Source organism: Mirounga leonina, unplaced genomic scaffold (genome assembly GCF_011800145.1).
Source record: "Mirounga leonina isolate KUSES-001 unplaced genomic scaffold, KU_Mleo_1.0 Mir_180, whole genome shotgun sequence".
NCBI classification, from domain to species: Eukaryota; Metazoa; Chordata; class Mammalia; order Carnivora; family Phocidae; genus Mirounga; species Mirounga leonina.
Genome location: NW_023270469.1, coordinates 12,254,551 through 12,276,358, shown reverse-complemented (window position 1 = coordinate 12,276,358; position 21,808 = coordinate 12,254,551). Strand labels below are relative to the sequence as shown.

Genomic DNA, 21,808 nt, shown 5'->3' with positions numbered 1-21,808 from the left:
CAAATGTACTAAATGCCACTGAATTGATCACTTTAAAATGGTTAACTTTATGTTATGGGATTCTCATCTCAATTTTAAAAAATGTCTCCGGTCGATTCACTGCTCTTAAATCTCCTACCACCTTATCACCTCTTGCCCAATGAGGCATCTGCCTCCCATCCCAATCCCCTGTGTCGGTGCACTGTTCAAACTCTTCAATGGTGCCTCATTACCTTTAAGGTAAAGTGCAAACCCCCAGCAGGGCACTCAAAGTCCCTCGAGACCCGTGCCACCGGCCACATCCCTGCCTCGTTTCCCTGTCCACCTGTCCTGGGGCCAAATCAGAGCCCTTGTGGCTCCTTAGATGTACCTCATCCTCCTTCCTCCCCACTCTCACCATATGCCTAATTTTGCTCATATTTTCTTTACTTCCCTCCCTGCCCCCTTATCCTTGGAGATTCAGCGCAGGTGTCTGCCTCGAGAAGCCTCCGAAGATGCCCTTTATCCCCACCTGGGCTGGTTTTGGAGCTCCTGCCCCGCCCTTCACATCATGCTTTTCACGCTGCACTGTGGCTGTTTTACCCTTCGTCTCCATTTTATGGGCAGAGTGGGCCCCTCGTGGAAGACCACAGGTGGCTGCTGAGGAAGGAAGAAAGCCCGGGAAGGCAGGGGGAGAAGGTGACCTTCTGGCTCTTTGAAACAGAATCTAGGCCCAGCCCCATTCGACAAAACAATGAAGGACCAATGTGAACCTGACCTTTTGTCCCAGGCCGAGCTGAGGGTTGGGGGAAAGGGTGAGCAGTAACCATAAGAGAGCCCTGAAGGCTTCTCAAATGGGACCATACTGCTGACTGCTGACTCAGTGGGGTTGGGGGAGGGAGCAGTGGCCTTCTGCAACCCCTCCCCCACCCAGGGCCTACCAGCCAAATCCCTAGCAATTGGCACCCGAAGTCTGGCTTGCTCCTCAGTCTACTTGTTCCTAACCTGCAGCTCTGCAGATGACTGTCCCACAGAGGTGAGCTCAGCGGATGGAAGTTCATCAGGATGTCAACCTAAGCTGTGTCCACATTTGGTACAAGATGCTTGCCTAACAGCTTTGTGTGAGAGGCCGTCCGACCTTGGTGGGGCTGCTCAGGTAGGAAAGAAAGCCCTCCTTCCGGGGAAGCTCTGACACCTCTGGGGGTCCTTCAGAACACTCTGGTGAAGTACACTGAGCACAGGCTTTGGATTTGCAGACCTGGGTTCAAATCCTGGCTCTGCACCACCTCGGTGTTTTCTCAACAGTAAAATACCCTACCCACCATGAAAGGCTGTTGTTAGGATGGAGGAAACAGAATACCTGATTATATGATGAGGATATATATTATATAGTAAGACTAATATATAATTATATATTAATACTGATAATAATATGCTCCTCATATATAATAAGTAGCCTCTGTGATTTTCAAATGGGACCATTTAAATTTAAGTATGAGGCAAAATACATCTAAGTTCTAACTTGTGCCCACCTTGTCTTGATGCTCCTTGTAGAGTTCTGGAGGGTCCCTGGTTGAAGAAGGAGGTTCCCAGCCCAGCCCCCCGTCTCCCCCCTCCCACAGTGCAGGAGCCCTACCTTGCTGCTTAGCTCTCTTGGCAGCAGGGAAAGGACTGGACACGCAGGCACATTCCCTGGCCACAGACTTTGGTCTTGACCTTTGCTCGGGCTCCCACCACAGAGTCCCGGTGACGGCCTGCATCCCAAGGGGGTGGCCTGCAACCCAAGGGTGCTGCCTGGCCATGGTTCTGGCGTGGTCCTCACTCTAACCTGCTCCCAGGAACCACTCTGGGGGCCATCCTAAATTTGCAGAACCCCTCTGCCTTTCCAAGCATTTTCACACACGTGTCTAGGAATTTCAGCATTGAACTGGTACCTCCATTCAGCTTCTCCGGCTCCTTGGCACCCTGACTTGTCTGCCTGTATTCCCGTGTACCCTCTGTCCAGCAGCTGCACTGGGACCCTGCTGAGCATCCCCTCCCCTCCTTCTGTGGTTCTTGTCCTCTCTGCATGGGGTCTGTGCCTCGCTTGATGAGTTAGGGGATGAGGGAGGGCTGTGGACACCTCTCTCTCATGCAATCATTGCTGGCCTTGCAGTCACAAACTCTACCCTGGACCTCTATCAGATAGCACAGTTCAGCTCTCTGCAGAGGCCTGCCTTCAGACCCAGCCCTCAAATCACTGTCCCTGCACGCAGAAGAGTCCCCTCCTATAGGTCAAGTCTCTGCCCGCCCCCTCACCCCAGCATCAGCCCTGTCGGCCCACCCGGCCGGAGCTGGTACCGAGTGGCATCTCTGGAGGAATCGTGCAGAAGGACCTGGGCCAAAGCTCTGGCATCCCCCACCCCCTCCGGCTGCCAGCCTTGGCGGCTCGGCCACTGTTGGTGATTGTTAGAGCAGCGCCGGGTGGACAGTGGGCGATTCAGTGAGCAGCCCTTCTGAGCAACAAGCCCCGTGCTGTGCCTGAGCTATTCAGCGTGGGCAGAAAAGGGTAACCTTGGCTTGCAGGGCGGGCGCGTTAACCCGCGGTGTGCGGGAGCAGTTCCAGGCACTGGGGGGCTTCCTGCAGCTTGTCCATCTCCCACCCCAGCCCGGGCCAACTGGGACAACGGAGGCTCTCACCACTGCGGCCTCCTGGCCCCTCTTGCCTAAGCCATTCAGGCCCTCAGCTTGCCACTCCCAGCAGAGATAGGCAGGAACGAAGCCTTAGAGTGTGTCTGGCGGGATGTGGGGGGGGCTCTGACGGCTCACAGTCAGGAACATGACGTGCCATCAGGAGAGGAAAGCCCACCTCAACGACTCCCAGCAGCCCTCTCCTGCCTGTCCCCCAACCTCGCCTCGGTCTGAGCCACCCCCTGGGGGCTAGGCACCTCCCCGAGGCCGGCTGTGCTAGGGCAGGAGACCATCTGGGCAGGTGGCTTGTTCCTAGGCGCACAAGGAGGGCAGTAAGCTTGGGAGGCAGGCTGGCAGAAGTGGCCACACCCAAGCCCGTCCTAGCCACGTGACCTGAATCCCTCACTTGACCTGTCTGAGGCGCACCATCTCCTCATCTCTAAAAGGGCATGATGACAGTATCTCTCTCGAGGGAAGGCTGGGAGGGTTAAGGGAGATGGTCCCTGGAAAGCAGTCGGCCTGGCCTGTGCTAAGTGCTCAGCAGCGGTCAGGGGTTCTGCTGCATGGGCCTTTGCCCAGGGAACATGGTAGGATACTCCCACATCTTTCTCGCCCAGGTTCTAATCTGTGCTGTGTTCGCGGAGCACTGTGAGTCCAGCTCCCGGCTGTGCACCTAGTGAAATGATTTCATTCAGTTTCTTGACCATCCCAAGTCACACATTTTCCAGCACTAGACTCAGCAAGAAGCCCTCTCCTTTACTGCTATGAAATGATTTCATTTGGTTTCTGCTAACATGTTGCTGGTTTTGTTTTGTTTTGTTTCCTTTATCCACTTGGGGTTAGGGTGGGGGGAGTCCGACATTGTTCTTTGGAAGTCTATTGCTACAGATAGGTCTCATCTACAAATGTTTGGGATGTGGCCTGGGGTTCTATGTTCTTCGAAACTCAGGACTGGAGACGGCACTGCAATCTCCTGCCTCCGGGAAGGAACCAACATTACCTGTGCTGAAGGACTCGAAGAGTCGAACGTTGCCCTGAGCGAGGGTTCGGTAGTGGGACCAACTGAGGTACAGCATCAGGGGCATCCAGATGATAGGGACACTGTACCTGCAGGAGAGCCATCAGGGTAAGAGAGATACACGCACTGGGGCTCGACAGCGTCCAGCTTCCCCAGAGATGCATCTCTCAACTAGAGGAAGGGATAAATGAGACCAAAGCCTATACAGGGAGCATATGGAGACATAGGGCCAAAGGGACACTGCTTTGGGGCGGAGAGGAGAAAAGAAGAGAGAGACTGTAAGTCTATCTGCTTCTCTCTTGGAGAGAAGTTATTGGCAGAAAGGAACTGCATGCCTGTGGCTAGACTCTGTGCAGCTGGATAGATGCTGACCTCTTGTGGAAAAGGAGCCAATTGCAGGCAAAATAATTCCCGTGGGCTTTAGAAGCTGGAAAATCCTCAAAAAGAGTTTGGACTAGAGCAGGGGTGACATTGAAAGTGGTTCCTGGCTACATGTTAGGTTGCCACTCACTCAGTGGACAAGCCATGCAGAGGAATGGATTATGTCTATGGCATGTTCCACTATCCCCCAAGAGCTATAGTACAGCTCTGGGCTCTGGGGAGGGCCCCAGTTGCCCCTTCCCCTTCGGTATCTGACTGGCAGCGTCAGGGAGAGAGGGACAGCCCACCATGGGCCCAGAGCAGGGCTCACCAGACACTCTTGGAGAGGGCCTCGATGAGGTCAGAGTGGAAGAGACGGATGGGCCTGATCACTGGCTGGTGGACCCACTCATCATACTTCTCTCCCAAGTGGCCTACCTGCCACAGTAGGGGCTTCCGCCAGTCTACCAAATCCTGCAAGAGACAAAGTCAAGTGGACTTGATATTCACACCTGTGCACACTCGTTCTTCCAATATCCCAATCCCCATCCTCCACCTCAGCTCGCGGGATCTGTATGGCACGACCCACCCTTCCACTTTGATGATCCCAGAACTGACCAAGCCCCTCATGTCAGCCCCCCGGTCATGGAAATATGATCTAAGACAGGCCCATGACCTGAGCTGGTGCAATGAGCCGTCACCCTTTCTTTCTTCCTGCTGGAGATGCTAAGTTGGCAGGGCATGACCCTGGAGTTGCTAGCAGAGCCTACCTGAGGACTTGGTTAACACAGAGGATAGGCAAACCGGGAGCTGGAGACACTGAATCTGGGTGACGACACCTGCACACCCAGATTCAGCCATGCCTGAAGCCTGAAGTCCTTCCCAGGAACCAATACATTCTGTACTGGTAATAAAAGAGGCCTTTTCCCTTTTACCATGGGCTTTCTTCTTGACGTTGAGTGATTCATTCATTCAAAAATTTGCTTGATATTTCATGTGTGTATGTATTTTTATGCAAGCTGCTGAGAAAAATAAACAGGAATATAAATGACCATCTTTGCTTTATCTAGCTTAGTGCTTAATCAGAGTAGACTCTAGAGTCAGGTCCAGGTACAGATCCTGGCTCCATCACTTACTGTGTGACCTTGGGCAAATTACTTGACCTCTCTGAGCTTCAGCTTCCCCAGCCATGAGATGGAAGTAATAATAATAGTACCTGCCTAAAGTGCTCGGCAACACGGAACATGCCAGGCGAGATAGTTTGTTTAGTGGTGATGCGGGTAGGCTGAGATCAGGAGGCAGAATGACTGGTACAAATGCCTGGGTCCAGGGTTGAAGAGAAAGACTTTGCGAAAACCCGGGCGTTGGGCTAGAGCTCACACAACATGGAGGACTAGGAAAGGAGGAGAGGGGAAGGGTGTAGAGGGAGACATGGAGTTGAGAATGACTGTGGGCCACCTGGTACCTTGACACTGATCCGCAGGGCAGTAGAAAGAAATCTGCTGACAGCGTTAGATGGCAGAACACCCCGTACCAGGCCCACGACTTGGCACTTTTTCCTCCAGGCCAACTGTTTCCAAGGTAGGGATGTATACATATCCTAGAGGTACTCACAGGCTGATCCACAGATGCAGGGAGAGAATATTAGAGACTCCTTCTATTTGTGATATATTTATCTCATCTTTAAACCACATATGAATATTTTCTAATGTACATGATATAAGAGTACATTAGCATATGCAAATAATTTATAGAAAATTAAAATGGACATAGAATGGAGGATGTGCTCTAAATGTTTTACTCATAAGGATGCAAGATCAAAAAAACTTGGAAGCTGCAGCTCTAGGCAATGGGAAGCTCTTAAAGATTTCTGAAAGTCCGTGTATTGAAGATTAATCTGGATCAAAATCAGTAAACTAAAACTGGTAAAGAACAATTAATTTATAGTGAGGGACCACCTTCAAAGACGGACTCTGCCATTTATCAGAAGTGGGCAAGTGCCTTTACCTCTTGGAGCTCCTAGGCTCTCACCTCTATAAAGCCGGTGTGCTCTGACCTACCACCCACAATAGAGAGGGTGAGATGTGCCCAGTGAGTGGTGGGTGCCAGTAAATCTCTAATACAAGGGAGGTAGGCAGCCACTGAGGGTGAGAAGAGAGATAGTGTCAGGAGAGTAAAGGAGAGGAAAAGGAGGTGTACATGGAGGGAGAGCTCTCGAGCCTGGGAGAAGGAGTCAACAGTGATTCAGAGACCTGTTTTCCTGCATCCCTGGCTGGAATGTCATCCTTGCCCAGACCTCCCTGCCAAAGCTCGCATAGCTTTAGCAGATCTCCCAGCCCTGCCACAGGTGAAACCAGACCCACTGTCACTGCCTTGGAGCAGGGGCATAGGGGCCTTGGGGCAAGCAGGGGATTCACTGGGCATTCTTCTGTGCAGGTGACCTGGGGGAAAGGCCCAAAGTTCTTTGTGGTTCCTGCCATGTGAACTCAGTAATTCCCACGTAGTGGCTGCCTTCCTGCTTCTCAGGCTAGGAGATGACTCAGGTCAGCCTGGAGCCATCCCACTCAGCACCAGTCATACCAGGCAATCACCCCAACTCCACCTGGTGCCTGCTCCCTTCCTGGACCCAGTCCCCATGCCTCCTTGACTTTCTTCCTTGGGTTTCATAACAAACAGATTCACTGGGTGCAGCCTGTCTCATTCTCTCCATTCCTCCGCCTCATGTCTCTACACATGCACACACATAGCACCACCACTACCCAGAAAAAGGACTGGAGGAACCAGCTAGTGGCCTGTATTTACCTTATCTTGCAGCAGCCCACAGAGCCCCACCTCAGAGGAAGCAAAGCCAGGGTCATGGTGAGAGCTTGAGGCTTTGTCCCAACTGCAATTACCTTGAGAACTAATGTTCGCAGAGCATTTGTCATGTGCCAAGCAAGGTTCGAAACATGTTATATGAATTAAATAATTTGAGGGGGAAAAAAAAGAAAAAGAAGGGATTAAATAATTTGATCCTCACCATACCCCTAACTAGGCAGGTACTGTTATTATTGCTATTTTGCAGATGGGAAATGAAGCTGGGTAATTTGCCCAAGGTTGCCCAGTTATGTTTTCTTGATGAATTGGCTCCTTTATCATTGGGTAATAGCCATCTTGGTCCCTGGTAATATTCCTTGTCCCAAAGCGCACTTTGTCTGATTTTAATGGAACCACTACTGGGCTTTTTTTACGCTTGGTGTTTGCATGGTCTATCTTTTCCCACCCTTTTACTTTCCTCTTGCGTATGTCTTTACATTTAAAGTGCATCTCTTGAAGACAGCATATAGTTGGGTCTTGCTTTTTTAATCTAGTCAGACAATCTCCGCCTTTTAATTGGAGTGTTTTGTCCATTTACATTTAATGCTCGGGTAGTTCTACCATCTTGCTGTTTCTTTTCTACTGTCTCCTCTGCCTTCCTTTCTTGTCTTGTTTGCATTAATCAAGTATTTAGAAATATTTTTTTAAAAGATTTTATTTATTTGAGAGAGAGAGAGAGAAAACGAGTAATAGGGAGGGGAGAGAGAAAGAGAGAGTGAGAAGCAGACTCCCTGCTGAGCAGGAAGCCTGATGTGGGGTTCAATCCCAGGACCTGGAGATCATGACCTGAGCTGATGAGAGATGCTTAACTGACTGAGCCACCCAGGTGCCCTGAAATAGTCTATATTATAATCTCTATTGGCTTTTTAGCTATGCCCTTTTGTATTTTTCCCACAGTTGCTGCTCTAAGGATAATATGCATCCTTAACTTATCACCATCTATCTTGAATGAAACCCCTGGATTTTCTATGTTCCGTTTTCACATGTTACACACAACATTCAATGCCTTTTTTCACTTGTACACGTAATTCAAACTTAGCTAACTTAGACAGTGAATGTTTCTAGCTATAACACAGTGGTATGGCCAGGCAGGCCCCTCTCTCAGCCTAGCAGTGGTTTGGGCAAATTTTTACCTATTGATCCATTTTGCCCTTAGTTCATAAAGTGAGTAGAAAACAGCATAGGACTTGTAAGCTTAATTCAGTTGCGACACAGGAAGAATGTCTAGGTGAGCAGCAAACCGGGATTCTAGCCTGAATCGTACACCCTATTGCAGAGAACAGAACAATAGGACAGAAGATAGGAGGGCTGGTTGTTTTCAGGTGTGGTAGTCAGGGCCAGCCCCCTCAGCCCCCTACCCCCTTGAACACAGGGGTCTCCTGTTCAATGTCCTGTGGCCCATCTGGTCTTTGGAGATGACTTTGGTTCCTTCCTGGGTAGACCAGTGGTCACTGGCCACTGTACAAATGGCAGACTTGCTGTCTAGAGTTGGTTGCAAGGCTGCCTCTGACCTACTCCCCAGCCCAGTCTTCCCTCCACACAGTCTCCTGGGGGATGGGACATTCACCATATGCTCAACCTTGATTTAGACAGTACATGCACTGACGAGGTGTCTTTTCTCAATTCTCTTCCAGTCCTGATCACTGACAGAGAAAGTCTCAGCTGGGTCCTAATACGTCCAGCACCGCTCACTCACTTACTGGGTCATTTCCAACATGGCACCTGTCTGGGAACTGCTCTTGAGAAGGGAGGATGGTAAAAGAGGACAGCTTAGAATCTGATGGGATAGGAAGATGGGAATTCAAATAAATTCCACTTCCCCTTCACCCTGGCTAATGATCCCTTGGCTCCTTAGTCCTCCCAGACAAACGGCTCTCTTCTTCCCCCTCCCAGCACCTGGTCCTGAACCCTTCCCACCCCTACTTCCTCAGGCTCTGGGACACGAGGAACACATGGGCAACAGTCTGTAGCTTCTGCATGAGGCTGAGTGGGGAAAAGGAGGCGAGAACAGACCCCTGACCACACTTCCGGTTCCCAGGCACTGGGGGCTTCCATAGCTACCTTCCCAATAGCAAATCCTCCTTTTACAGACGTGGAGCCTGATGCTCAGAGACAGCAAGTGCTTCACTCAGGGGTACCCAGTTAAAGCTGTGTGGATGAAGGTGAAGATATACCCAGAAACTGCTTGTTGAGGGTGGGGGTGGGGGTCCTTTAATGAACTCAAAAATCCTGTGCCACAGGCTGGGCCCCAGGAAACACATGCAAATGGGGGTAAGTTTGGCCCAAGTCCTACTCCCCTCCCCCACCCAGCTCTGCCCCTGACCCAAGGGAGGGGGAGGGCTCTCCTGGGCTATGTTTGGAATGCAGCAAGGCCTGCAGGGGAAAAGGGCAGCCTGCTGCCCAGAGGGAGCACGGGAGGGCTTGCATGCTACCAGGGTTGGAAGGGGGCCTCCTCTGTCCCCCAGGTCCCCCTCCTCCCAGGCAGCACAGGGACAAGGTGGCACAGAACTCTTCCCAGGGGCCGCCCCAGCTCAGGAGTGGCGAGTGGCGACTCTGCTTTGCCCCAGACAGGGCACATGTGAGGAGAGGGGGCCGCTGGCCCAGTGTTCCTCCCACCTCCACAGCCATGACCTAAGGAGAAGAGTGAGGACAAGAAGCTCTACCGGAATCCCAGCTACTGTTTCTTTGTCCTTGTCATAGGCCCCCTGGGCTTAGCCTTCATGTCCTTATCCTATACGAGCTGTGATTTTGAGAGCTAGAGCCTGAGATGACCCCATTCTACAGATGAGGAGACTGAGGTCAGATGCTCAATGGTCTATGCTGCAGACAGGACCTGCACCCAAGCCAGCCCAGCTCCAGAGTCCGAGGTCTCAACCACAGGGCCGGGAGGCCTCCTATCAGCTGGCTGAGGCCCCCCATGGCTGTGAATTCCCCAGCACAGAGGCTTTGAGGGCCCCACAGGGGGCCTTAAGGGGTGGCTGCAGGCCCGTCCTGTACAGTCTAACGGGGGCCCCCAGCTGGACAAGCTCAAGTCCACAGAGGCAGTTCCAGTCCACCCACTTCCTCCTTGTACCCAGGGGAAGTGGTAGCCTCAGGCTTCCCCCCATGAGGGTTCAGAGATGAGTGTGGCCGGGAAGCAGGGGTGAAGGGCCAGACCCCAGAGAGAGAGAAAGAAGGTATGGCCATGTCATACAGAAAGTCAGTGGGACCTCAATCCTTGGGGCTGAAGAACAGCAGAGGCACCTGCCCATCCCAAAGCAAGGTTGGCTGGTCTTTCACCAGCAGCACACTTTCTATACCCCTTCCTACATTTCCAGATCCTCCTAATAAACCCACGTACTGGGTGCGAATAATTTCCTCCATCTTGCAGATAAACAGACCTGGAGCTGTGTGTGGCCACCCAGGCATATGTCCTGTCCCCCCCCACCCCGGCCCCCCACCTGCCCCATCCACTGCCCTCGCAGGGATACAGAGGGCAGAGCCCACCCAGCGCACCTGCCTGTTTCCCTTCTGGGGGCAGGTATTTTCTAAGCACCGCTGAGCACTGCAGAAGAGGGGCCAGGAGCTCCGGGCAAGGCAGTGAGCAGGGAAGAGACTTGGGAGACCTGGGCCCCACAAGGACAGCCTTGAGGAGGTCTCTGGGGGTCTCCCTGGGCAGCTGAACTCTCTCAGTGCCTACCCTGGGGAGGGTCAAGGTGAGAAAGGAGGCCCAAGGTGACCAGGGGACAGGGTGTGGGGAGGTGAGTCAGGCCTGCACCCGCAGTGTTGAGGTTGACCCTTCCCCAGATGTGGGCTGACCAAGAGGGCCCTTGTTCTGATCCAGGGGCTCTTCTCCCCAGTTCTCAGGGACTTATCTGAGGGTCCCGAAAGGTTAAACCCACATAGCCCACATCAACATCTGCATAGGCCCTGGGGACCCCTGGAGCGGCCCCCAATTCCAAGGATTATGTGGGTGGGGCTGTGCGTGTGTGTAGGGGACCTGGGGTTGGAAAGCCTACTGCTGCATATGGCTTTGTAAGACCCCTGGCTGGATGATTCTACCTGTCTCCAAGGGGAAGAGAATGGGCCTCACCCACTGGTAGCCGGGGGGAGCCGGAGCGGTCTGTTGGAACAGTTCGGGCTTTGCCCAAGGCAGGATGAGGTAAAAGCCTGAACCTCAGCCTCCTCCCTCCCTTCTGCCAGCCCCCCTCCCAGGACAGGCCGCAGGCTCTTCTTCTGAGCCGGCTGTCAGGGTGGAAGGGATCCAGGATACGCAGCAAGGGAGGGGGCTCCTCAGTAACCACGGGCTGGGCCACTAAGCCAACTAGCAGAGTCACTTTGGGCCAGAGACTTCAGCTTTTCCTCATTAGTTAAATCAGGATCATTCTAATCCTTATCCTGTCCTGTTGCTGAAAGGATTAAATCAGATAATAGATAATATATTTAAAATGCCCTGCCCAGTGTCTGGCATGTGGTTAGAGCTCAATAAAAGAAGCGTTAATTCAGTGCTAACCCCGCTGCCCAGGGGGTTCTGCAAACCCCTCAAACCGCACCAGTTCTATCTGGTTCCTGGGAGTCTGGCCCCCAAAGTGGGAAGGGTGGAGGAGGCTGCCGTGGGTGGGGGCAGGGCGGTCAGTGGTGAAAAGATGCAGTGGGACAAATAGGACAGGTGTGCCTAGAAGCCAGGGCCACCTGTACCCAGGCAAGCTCCAGGCTGGCTGGGTTCCAGAACAGAGGGAGAGACAAGTATGGCATAATGTAGGGTGAGAAGCCACAGTGTAGTTTCTCATCCCACAAGGAAGCTTGGATTCTGCCCCGCTGAGTGATTGAAGGAATGATTTAGAAATTGTTCCAGTAAAATCCCACGTGGAACCTGAAAGTCTGACCACACTGCACCTCTAAACAGGGCGGGGCACTCCGGACCCCTTCCGGGCCTTTTCTGCTGCCTTTTTAGAACTTTCCACCCTTTGCCCTCGTACCCCTTCTATGTTTCCCCTCACTCTTTCCAGCTCAGCCTACTTCTCCTCCAGCTTCTAGGGCTAGGGAGGCTGGGTTCTGGAAGCTAAGACTCCCTTCCTTGGCAGCACCCAGAGGGGCTCCCGTTGAATGCAAAACACTAAGGGTTAACTCTGGCAAGTCCTTCTGCCCCAGGAATGGTGTGCAAGTCCACCCCTGGCCCGGGGAAGCCCGGCCGAGGCAAAGCTACCGCCTTCTTGGCCTCTCTCCACGGCTCCTCAAGGTCCAGACCCAACGGACCCACCCAAGCCCCTGGCCTGCGGCAGAAACAGATGTAGGGTTTAAATCAGACCAGGGACTTGGGGGCTCTCCCAGCATCTCCACTCCCCAAAAGGGGCTGGGATTGACCATGTGGTAGATGAAATCAAAAATAAGAAAAAGCTAGCAAAGCACTGTTCCCTTTCCCTGGGAAGCCCAACTCTCTGTGCTGACCCGCACTGCCCCCAGTGGGGCTGGGGGGTGGGGGGCCCTTGCCAGAGCAGGTCTCCATGGTGTGTCTCAGCGCGGAGACACGGGAGGAGGGGGAGGAGAAAGAGAGAAAAGCGTGTGAAAGAGAATGACACAGGAGCAGGGAAGGTGAGTCAGGCTGTGCTGGCAAGAAGCCAGGAGCAGGGCCTGGGAGGGGAGGCAGGCGGGAGGCCCCTCTTCCCCTCTGGTGGGGACGGGGGGCCTGGGGTAATAGCGGAACAGGACTTGATTTCTCCTCTCCCTGCCTCATGCAGTGACATGGCTCGGGTCAGCCTAGAACCTGCAGCCTGGGGAGATTCAGAGGACCCTTCCCGGGGGGAGGCAGGGCCAGCAATGCAGGATCTGCTTGTCCCCAGGCAGCCTCTTAACGACAGCCCCGTCCCTTCCAGGATGATTCTTTCTTGCCACGCACCACAGGGCTGCCCATATGCACCCAGCCCTGGTTGGCTCTCTCCTCAGAGTATTTTCTTTCCAACACTCAACCCCCAAGCCAGGCACACAGATGCTGGCCCTAACGATCCTTCTTCACCGCTCCTTTCGGTCCCATCCACTGGCCCCTGAGCCCTAAGCTGGACACCCTGCAGCTCACTCTCTGGTCCTGCCCTCTCTCCAACCCCTCCTCATCTCCCTCCGCAGCTGCTCCACAGTTTCCGGGGTCCTTGTCCCATTCAAGCTGGCCATCTCCCTCTCCATCCTACCCATGTGCAGAACAAGCTCAAGCCCCCCAAACTGCCAGAGAAGTCAGCTACTTGTACCAAGACCCTCCCAACCTCAGACCCTGGCCTGGGCAACAAGCACCTGTGGCCAAACCCAGGGCTTGAGGTCAGGACACCCAGTTCTGGTAAGCCCTCTGGGGGCAAGCTGTGGGGCAAGGCTTCCCTCTGGCTGGCCCATTTCCCTTTTGGTTGTCATGCCTCCCCGAGGGGGACGGGCCCCAGAACAACTTGTCTGGACCTCTCTAGTAGAGCACCCAAGTGTCTTTGCCATGGGCTGACGGGCTCCCCCAGAAGCAGTGCCAATTCCCATGGGACAGACACAGTCTCCGAGTTCCTGGGGTCCTGGCCAAAGGGGCCCAGGAAACAGTCCGCTTTGTGGAGTCCTCCCCACCTCTGGCCACCTGTGTTCTCTGGGTGTGCTTCTCACGTGTCCCCATGTTGTAATAACTGTGGGTGAGGGTGGTCTGTCCTTCCCAGCAGGATGTGAGCTCCCTGGGGGCTGGGGCCTGTCCTGCTCGTCTCTTGTCCTCCGTGTCTAACACAGGTAGGGTACATTTATGGATGTGCCTAGTAAGATCTATTCCAGGATTGGGACAGTCCCACAACCCAGGTGGGAGGGAAATGGCACTCAAGTCGGGTTCCCCCCTGATCTCCCAGGCATCTGCCAGGCATCCCCCCTCCCCGACGCCCAGGCAGACAAATGTTGTAAATGGCTCCAGCCCTGCCTCCCCTGGCCTCAGCAGGCTCCCAAGCCCGTATGGGCTGGTAACTCCTGAGAGTGATTGTTGGTACCTGGGGCAGCTCTGCCCCGCGTGCTGGTCAAGGCGGGTATGTCTGGACCTTCTGAACTTGTCATCGTGCTCTTCTTAGCTCCAGGTCCTTGTGGGAGACCGCCCTTTGGAGTGTTCGGGGCTGGGGTCTGCACAGACCTCCTGTGCACAGCTTCCCCACACCCACTCCCATCAGCTGGGGTTTGCTGCCCCAGATCATGCTTGTGAGCTATGAGCACCTGCTTCCCCATCCTCATCTCTCTTGGGAAAACTTTATGAATAACCACACCCTTTGGCTCCACACACTCTCGTCCTGGCCCCAGGAGCCCTGGATCATCACCCCGCCCTGCCCTGCACCAGCTACCTTATCCCAGTCCACCACTTTGAGCTTTGGCTCCATCCAAGGGTCTGTCTTCTGAGTGTTTGCAGAGGTCACAGTCCCATTCTCCACAGAGCCCTGGGGAAAGAAGATACAGGTGATTACCTACAGTTCTGGGTGGGGGTGGGGGGCTGGGGGAGAAGGGAGCAGGGAGCCGCCCCACGGCGCGTGGCGAGAGCCCCACACTGGGGCAGGGCGGGGGTGGGCGGGTAGGGTGGAAATCAAGGACACTGAGTGCATTTGAAAATAGGTAGACGCTGATTGTGTTATTCTCTGTATTTTTCTTCTCCTGTTAAAAAAATGATTTCTGCCACAACAAGAGGGAGACAGATACGGGAGAGAAAAGAAGCTTGGCAGAGAGGCGGTAGGGAAGTGAGAGCCATCAGTGGGTTCGCTGTGGGCAAGGGGACTCCTGCCAGTCTCTCTCTCTAGGTCCCTGGCAGGTGTCAGGCAAAGGGAATCACAGGGTGGCACTCTGGGTACCTGGCAGCCTCACTGTGTCATGCCGATGACTATACCAGCTCCCTCCCTTCCTGGTAAGATCATGCCAGAGCTCGTGCTGGGGCATCTAGGACCACCTGCCCATCAGAAAGGCAGCAGAGAGAGGGAGACGGTCCCTCCAGGAACTCCCATGCCTGGGTCAGCAGCCGTACATGGGGCAGAACTGGCAGAGAGGTGCCCAGATGGGCTCAAGGTGAAACTGAAGTCACAAAGAAGCCAAGTCAGAAGGAAATGGAATGTACTGGGAAGGTCACATAGCTGCAGCTGGCCCTGACGTCACACGGGGTGAGGCCGGGGAGGGCAGGCCGGTGCATAGGTGAAACTCAGAGGTCTTTGTGCAGGAAAGGGGGGCGGGGAGAGCCCTTGCCAAGGGGAGACCTGCCTGGGACTAAAGGGAACCGTGGTGCTGGTGGCCATGGCAGGGCCCTTGGAAGCAGGGTACTGGCAAGAACTGAGGAGGCTGGGGTGCCTGGGTGGCTCAGCTGGTTAAGTGATTGCCTTCGGCTCAGGTCGTGATCCTGGAGTCCCGGGATCGAGTCCCGCATTGGGCTCCCTGCTCGGCAGGGAGTCTGCTTCTCCCTCTGACCCTCCCCACTCTCGTGTACTCTCTCTCTCTCTCTCTCTCATTCTCGCTCTCTCAAATAAATAAATAAATCTTAAAAAAAAAAAAAAGAACTGAGGAGGCTGTTTGGAAAGCTCTTTGGGGTTTCTATTGGCACAATCCTTACAGTTTTGCTTCCAAATGAACCAAGAGAACCTGGTGGTGACAAAGATGCTGACATTTTTCTGGGGGAAAACCCATATTGACCCAAGTAAAAGTAGGCTTTCTGTCTTGGGGTTGATAGCTCAGTATCTTAGTCTGGGCCACCATGCTGATACTGGAATTCTTTAAAAAGGCATCATGGATGACCTCTTAAGGACAAAGAAGAGTGGGTTTTATAGCATATCCTACAATGAAACGCCCTAAGTATCCGATATAAATGTCCTATAATACACCTGTCCCTTCTCGTTCCGTTCTAGCCTCAAAATATCTCAGAGCGCCCCCAATCACTGAGGTATAGATTCTCCCTCCCTCCTGGATAGTCGTTTTCTCCTGGGCACCCCAAATCCTTTCTTAAGTAAGGTAATCTGATCCTCCTCTGCACCATCCCCACCCCCATCCCCACACATCCCAAACAGGGCAGGGGAGTGGTCATCCCACGGATTAGCATTTAATGTTTTTGTGCTAGGCTTTTCAGACATCCCTGAATAGCAGACACAGATCTGTTTGGGGCCCAGCCACCTGAACAACGACGAAGCAGAGGAAAGGGCCGTCCCCTCACAGCACGGGGCACGGAGCACCCATCTATCCAACCCATGTTTCTGCTCACTCAAGTCTGGACTGTTCTCTACGAGTTCCAGTCCCTGGCAAAGTCCTCCTTCTGCCCACCTGGCTGCCTCCAGTTTTCCAGGGATCGCTCCTGGTTCCTTCCCTCTAGAACTGTGCACACTTCTTCTTTTTCACCGGCCAGCCTGACACATATTTGAGGACAGCCCACAGCCCACCCCCTGCCACTGGCTTTTCCCCAAGACCCTCTGAGGACACAACAGGGTCTCTAAGCATAAGGACTGGCCCGCTGTTCCTCTTCCATGGCAGATGTGATGGGACCAGCCCAGAGCCCAGCAGGGCTCATGCCTCCCTGGCATGGAATGTCATGGGAGCTGAGCTCCCACCGGCCCTTTGGGCGGCCCTCCTGTGCACTCATTCGCTTAGCTATGGCCACCTGGAGCCTTTTGTACGGGCTGCTGCTGCTGGCATCGTGCGCACAGCTAATGTGGTCCAGGAGGTGATTTGGACCCGCACGCCTGTTCACTGGACAGCCCTGAAAGATGTGTGATGACTGGACGCCCAGAACAGTGATGGGGCGGGGCGGGGGTGGGTGGGTAGCAGGCAACGGAAAACAGAGAAAGCCTGGAAATGAGATCTGCCATGGGAAGTCTGCAGGGACAGGAAGCCTTGGCCCCATACCAGCTTCCTCTTTGGGGCTGATGGTCTCCGTGCAATACCACTCTGGCCTCCTGCCTCCTCTCCCAGATCTTCCCTCCCACACGGCTTTCCTCCATTCGCCCATCGACACACGTTTGAGCACCCAGGATGTGCCAGAGCATCAGCCCAGAAGACGCTCTCTCTGACCCTGGCCCCATTCCTGGCCTCTGGAGAATGTTCCCAACTGTGCACATCATAGTCTGACCCAAAAGCCCCGCTGTCCCCTCTGACGCCACTTCCTAAAAGTGAACATAGCATCATCCCCTGTAAGTCGGCTTATGGGTGACCTTCCTATATTTAAAATCTTCCCCCTGTATTCCCAAACTGCTCTGCTGTTATACCCTTGGATGAACCCTAATTTTTCCCTCTAGCCAGTATTTTCCTTCTCAAATGTCATCTTCCCAGGATGATGACAAAGATTAATATTCACGGGGTGCCTGGGTGGCTCAGTCGTTAAGCATCTGCCTTCGGCTCAGGTCATGATCCCAGGGTCCTGGGATCAAGCCCGGCATCCGGCTCCCTGCTCAGCGGGAAGCCTGGTTCTCCCTCTCCCACTCCCCCTGCTTGTGCTCCTGCTCTCGCTCTCGCTCTCTGTGTCAAATAAATAAAACCTTAAGAAAAAAAAGATTAATATTCACAAATGCTTACTATGTACCCAGCTTGTCATCATCCTAGCAACTGTATGAACAACTGTATGACCTCTTCATTTTCCAGTGTTTAAAAAATCATACTTTCCACGTGTCCCACTGCCCCCACTGGTTATTTATAATTTCCTGTCCCTTGCTGTTTTTTGTATGTTTGGGTGATTACTTTGTTTGTCCAATGGTGTTATAGATTCCAATAGGGCAGGATACGTTTCCTCTTTCTTAGCGTGCCTAGGATGGGCTCCTGAAAATCCTAAATACTCTACTCATTCTTTCTTTCTTTCTTTTTTTTTTTAAAGATTTTATTTATTTATTTGAGAGAGAGAGAGTGCAAGCATGAATTGGGGGAGGGGCAGAGGCAGAGGGAGAAGCAGACTCCCCGCAGAGCAGGGAGCCTGATGTGGGGCTCGATGCTGGGCTCAATCCCAGGACCCTGGGATCACGACCTGAGCCGAAGGCAGACGCTTAACCGACTGAGCCACCCAGGTGCCCCATTACTCATTATTTCTTGAGTGGGCTATGTGTCAATGTCCTTTGCCAAATGGCCAGGGTTCCCTGAGGCTTCTGCAGGACGGTGGGCTTGGCTGCTGAGGATAAAACCCTGGGGTTCTGCAGGGCTCCTGCTTCCTGGAAATGGAAAACAAATCTGCTTCTAGGAGAGAGGTGGCCCAGGACACTGAACACACCATCTTAAAATGCCACTTTGGATACGACAGTGCCCAGGTACCAGGGTCAAAGTTGCCATAATCTGGGCCATATATCCTTGGTGCCCTTTGGCCAAGTACAATGGGATAAGCAGAACTAAAATTGGCTCAGACTGATACAGGAGTGCTGGCCTTTTATTTTACCAAATAAACATATTTTTAAAAATTATCATCAGCAGCATTTCATAAATGAAAGGAAATTTCCAGACCAAATAGGTAGGAAACGCATACTTCCAAAATAAAAGGCAGTTCTTCCTAAGGAGGACATTTGGCAACTTTACACTGACATTTTTTTTTAAAAAAGGGTCCAATTTGTAAACATTTTTTTTTTTAAGATTTTATTTATTTATTTGACAGAGAGAGACACAGTGAGAGAGGGAACACAAGCAGGGGGAGTGGGAGAGGGAGAAGCAGGCTCCCCCCAGAGCAGGGAGCCCAATGCGGGACTCGATCCCAGGACCCCAGGATCATGACCTGAGCCGAAGGCAGTCGCTTAACCAACTGAGCCACCCAGGCGCCCTGTAAACATTTTTTAATGCAGAAAAATTACAACCTAAAATTTTGTTTTTAATTATTTTCTTGGTTCAAAGTAGCCAGTGTGGGTCTCTATAGATTACGAGGAACAGGAAGTACAGCAAATGTTCACTTGTTCCAGTTCTAAGGTTTTCTTTCTTTCTTTCTTTATCTTAGATTTATTTATTTATTTGGGAGAAAGAGAGTGGGGGGGAGGGGAAGATGGAGAGAATCTCCAAGCAGACTCCACGCTGAGTGTGGAGCCCCATGCGGGGCTCAATCCCACAACCCCGAGATCACGGCCTGGGCTGAAACCAAGACTGGGACGCTCAACCCACTGAGCTGCCCAGGCGCCCCGCCCCTAAGGTTTCCTTAAAAATTGCTAAAAGCCCAGGTTCACAGACAGGTGTTGGCTTCCAGTGGAAACAATGGAACTCTGGAACAGTTCTTTTTGCTCATCTGGAAATATTCCAGGTGAAAGGAGAGAAGTGGGAAAGAGCCACATCCACATGGCAGGGCTCACGGGGCTTGCATTCCCAGCCCCGAGCAGCTGGACATTCCCTCAGGACGGGACCCTTGAACCTTGGACCAGACCCGCGCAAACGAAGGCTGGCACGGGGGTGCACTGCCCGTGCTCGCGGAGGGGGAGGAAAAGAGGGGGGCGGGGAAGGGAGGAGGCTCCACTTCCTCCTGTCCTTCTCTTCCCTCCTCCTGCCACCCCAGCTTAATCTCAACCTGAGTGCGAGGGAGCCACCAGGTAGCAATGTCGTGGGTGATATGCTCTTGGCAAATACATCCCAGACTGACCTTATATATAAGCAAGGTGCTCTCCGGGTGGCCTCATGGGGACCACACCCCTCCCTGGCAGAAGCCCAGGTTACTAATCACAAGGCTGTCCACACCTCTGGTCTGGGAGGAGACTTCAAGGAGAGTGAGGGCGAGCAGCACGTTGGTATGGCCAGGGGCAGACACACTCAGGCACCAGGATGTGTCCTCTAGCGGGTCTTTCATTAACCCTTTTTCTCAAGTCTCCTGTGGGATTTCAAAAGCTCTAAAAGGCTTCTCCACACACAAACAGGACGAAGTCCCTCCCGAAGATAGGCTCCCCTTCCCACTCTGGAGGCTGCTCCCATGTGACCCGGGGCCCGGGGGATCCAGGAATGAGTCCTCCTGGGAGTCACTGCACCGCGCACAGCGATCTGGGCCACATTTTCCAGCCTTCCATGCCCCAGTGTTTATTTTATAGTTGAGCCAGGCTCACCCTTGAATTCCACAGGCAAACACCATCCATGAATCAGAAGTGTGTAAAGGTCACTCCTGGGAACTAGGCTATAACGCAGGCTTTAAAAGATTTTTTTTTTTTTAAAGTTTCTTGGAAACTTCCACGATGCATTATTTAAAAGACTCTCCTGATCCTGGAAGCAAGCCCAAGAGATCTTTAAAAACCAAGAAAGTGCCAGAAAGCGAAGAACGCGTGCGTTCTTTTCCAGTGCCTGGAAATGGTTCTGCCTTTCGGTCAAATGCGTTTTCAGTATTCTGGTAAGCAAAGTTTGGTAAGCACTTTTGTGATCAGGCCCAAGGCTGTTGGGGAGAAGCCTGAGGAGTGGAGCAGGGTGGCGCTGAGCTGAAAGCATCTTGCTCTCCTCATACATTTCCCCGTGACTGTCTCCCAAGCCGGAACATGGGGTAGCTCCATGTGGGTAGAGATCCCTCTGTCTTGCTCACCCCTAGGTCTCTAGTAACTGGCATGGGATCAGCATTCAAGGCTTACTGAATGATACGATAATGAGTCGATGGTGGCCTGTTGAGGCTCTAGGGGCCCAGGCCTGGAGAGGCCACAGAAGTGTGGGCAGGGCAGGGAGACAGAGAGCTGCCCAAAGCCTTCCAAGGCCTGTGTGTACTTGGAGAGAGAAGGTCAACGGGTTCAAGAATGGCCAATGTGCTCAACCAAGGAGACTGGGTGGGCAGGCACTGCCCATTCTGAGGTGAGAACCACCGAACGTGCTGGGCAACATGGTGGGGACAGCAAGGAGGGCATTCTCTTCTCCTTGGGGCCTCCAGCCCCAGTGCAAAGCTGCAGGGAGAGAAGCCCGTGGGACAGCAGGGCAATGCCGGCTCCTCGCCGGTGGTGAGGCATTATCTCCTCTCGGGTCAGCCCAAGCCACAGATCTCCTCTCGTGGACACCACTGCCCCTTCCCCTGGGCTCCAGCCTCTGCCCTCTCTCACCCTGGGTTTAGCACCCTCAGCTCCAAACTCACAGAGGACCCAGGAGTTATTCCTGCCAGCTCCCTAAGGTTCCGCGGGTGCCCTCAACACACCTGGCCCTCAAGGAGGCAGCCCTCAGGGGCAGCCTGGGGCCGGGGGGGAGAATCTGGGGCCAGCCTCTAGTTCCAGATGCTGCAGGTTCACCTCTAGACTGAGGGACCTGGTTCTAGACCAGGCTCCATTATCAACTTGCTATGTGACCCTCGGAACAAGAAATTGCTTATCCCTGACAGGGCGCCCCGAGTTCCTGCTCTGTCCCCAGAGGTCGGGCAGGTGACACCAATGAGTGAAGCAGGCAGGATGTGGTTCATAATGCAGATTCATTTTGTTTGCATAATAAACATGGAGGATATCCTTCACCTCCACAAGGAAAGATGCTCACTCTCATTTTGGAAACATGAGGTACCACGAAACAAAATAAACAAAACCATGAGGCACCCTTTTGCTAGAGATGAAAGAAAGAAAGGAAATGCACTGAGAACAGTATTCAAAGGTCACTGTCCCTTGATCTTGAATGGAGTGGACTGCAGTGAACCAGAGGGGTCGTGCCCCATTAAAGGGGGCAGCCCTAACTTAGGTCCAGGTCAGGTAAGGTAGGAACTCGGGTTGTAGACTTTCCAATTTCTTTTTTTTTTTTTTTTTAAGATTTTATTTATTTATTTGACAGAGAGAGAGACAGCGAGAGAGGGAACACAAGCAGGGGGAGTGGGAGAGGGAGAAGCAGGCTCCCCGCAGAGCAGGGAGCCCGATGCGGGGCTCGATCCTAGGACCCTGGAATCATGACCTGAGCTGAAGGCAGATGCTTAACGACTGAGCCACCCAGGTGCCCCGACCTTCCAATTTCTAAGAAAAGCTGGGAAAGCAGATTTTTATGGGAAATCTCCAGATTTTAAAATTTGCTTTGCATTTAAAACAAGCAAACAAACAAAAGATGTGGGCCAAACCAACCTGTCTGAATACAAAC

The 21,808-nt window shown here is 53.0% G+C and overlaps 1 protein-coding gene across 1 annotated transcript in view; it reads right to left on the bottom strand.

The window, feature by feature from the left end:
* Nucleotides 1-21,808, bottom strand: part of FA2H (fatty acid 2-hydroxylase) — a 46,918-nt gene that overhangs the window by 6,045 nt on the left and 19,065 nt on the right. The window contains exons 2-4 of the mRNA XM_035025316.1: nt 14,176-14,268; nt 4,338-4,480; nt 3,629-3,735 (exon numbers count right to left, since the gene is read on the bottom strand). Coding sequence (XP_034881207.1) covers nt 3,629-3,735; nt 4,338-4,480; nt 14,176-14,268 — 343 coding nt within the window. The remainder of the gene's footprint in view (nt 1-3,628; nt 3,736-4,337; nt 4,481-14,175; nt 14,269-21,808) is intronic.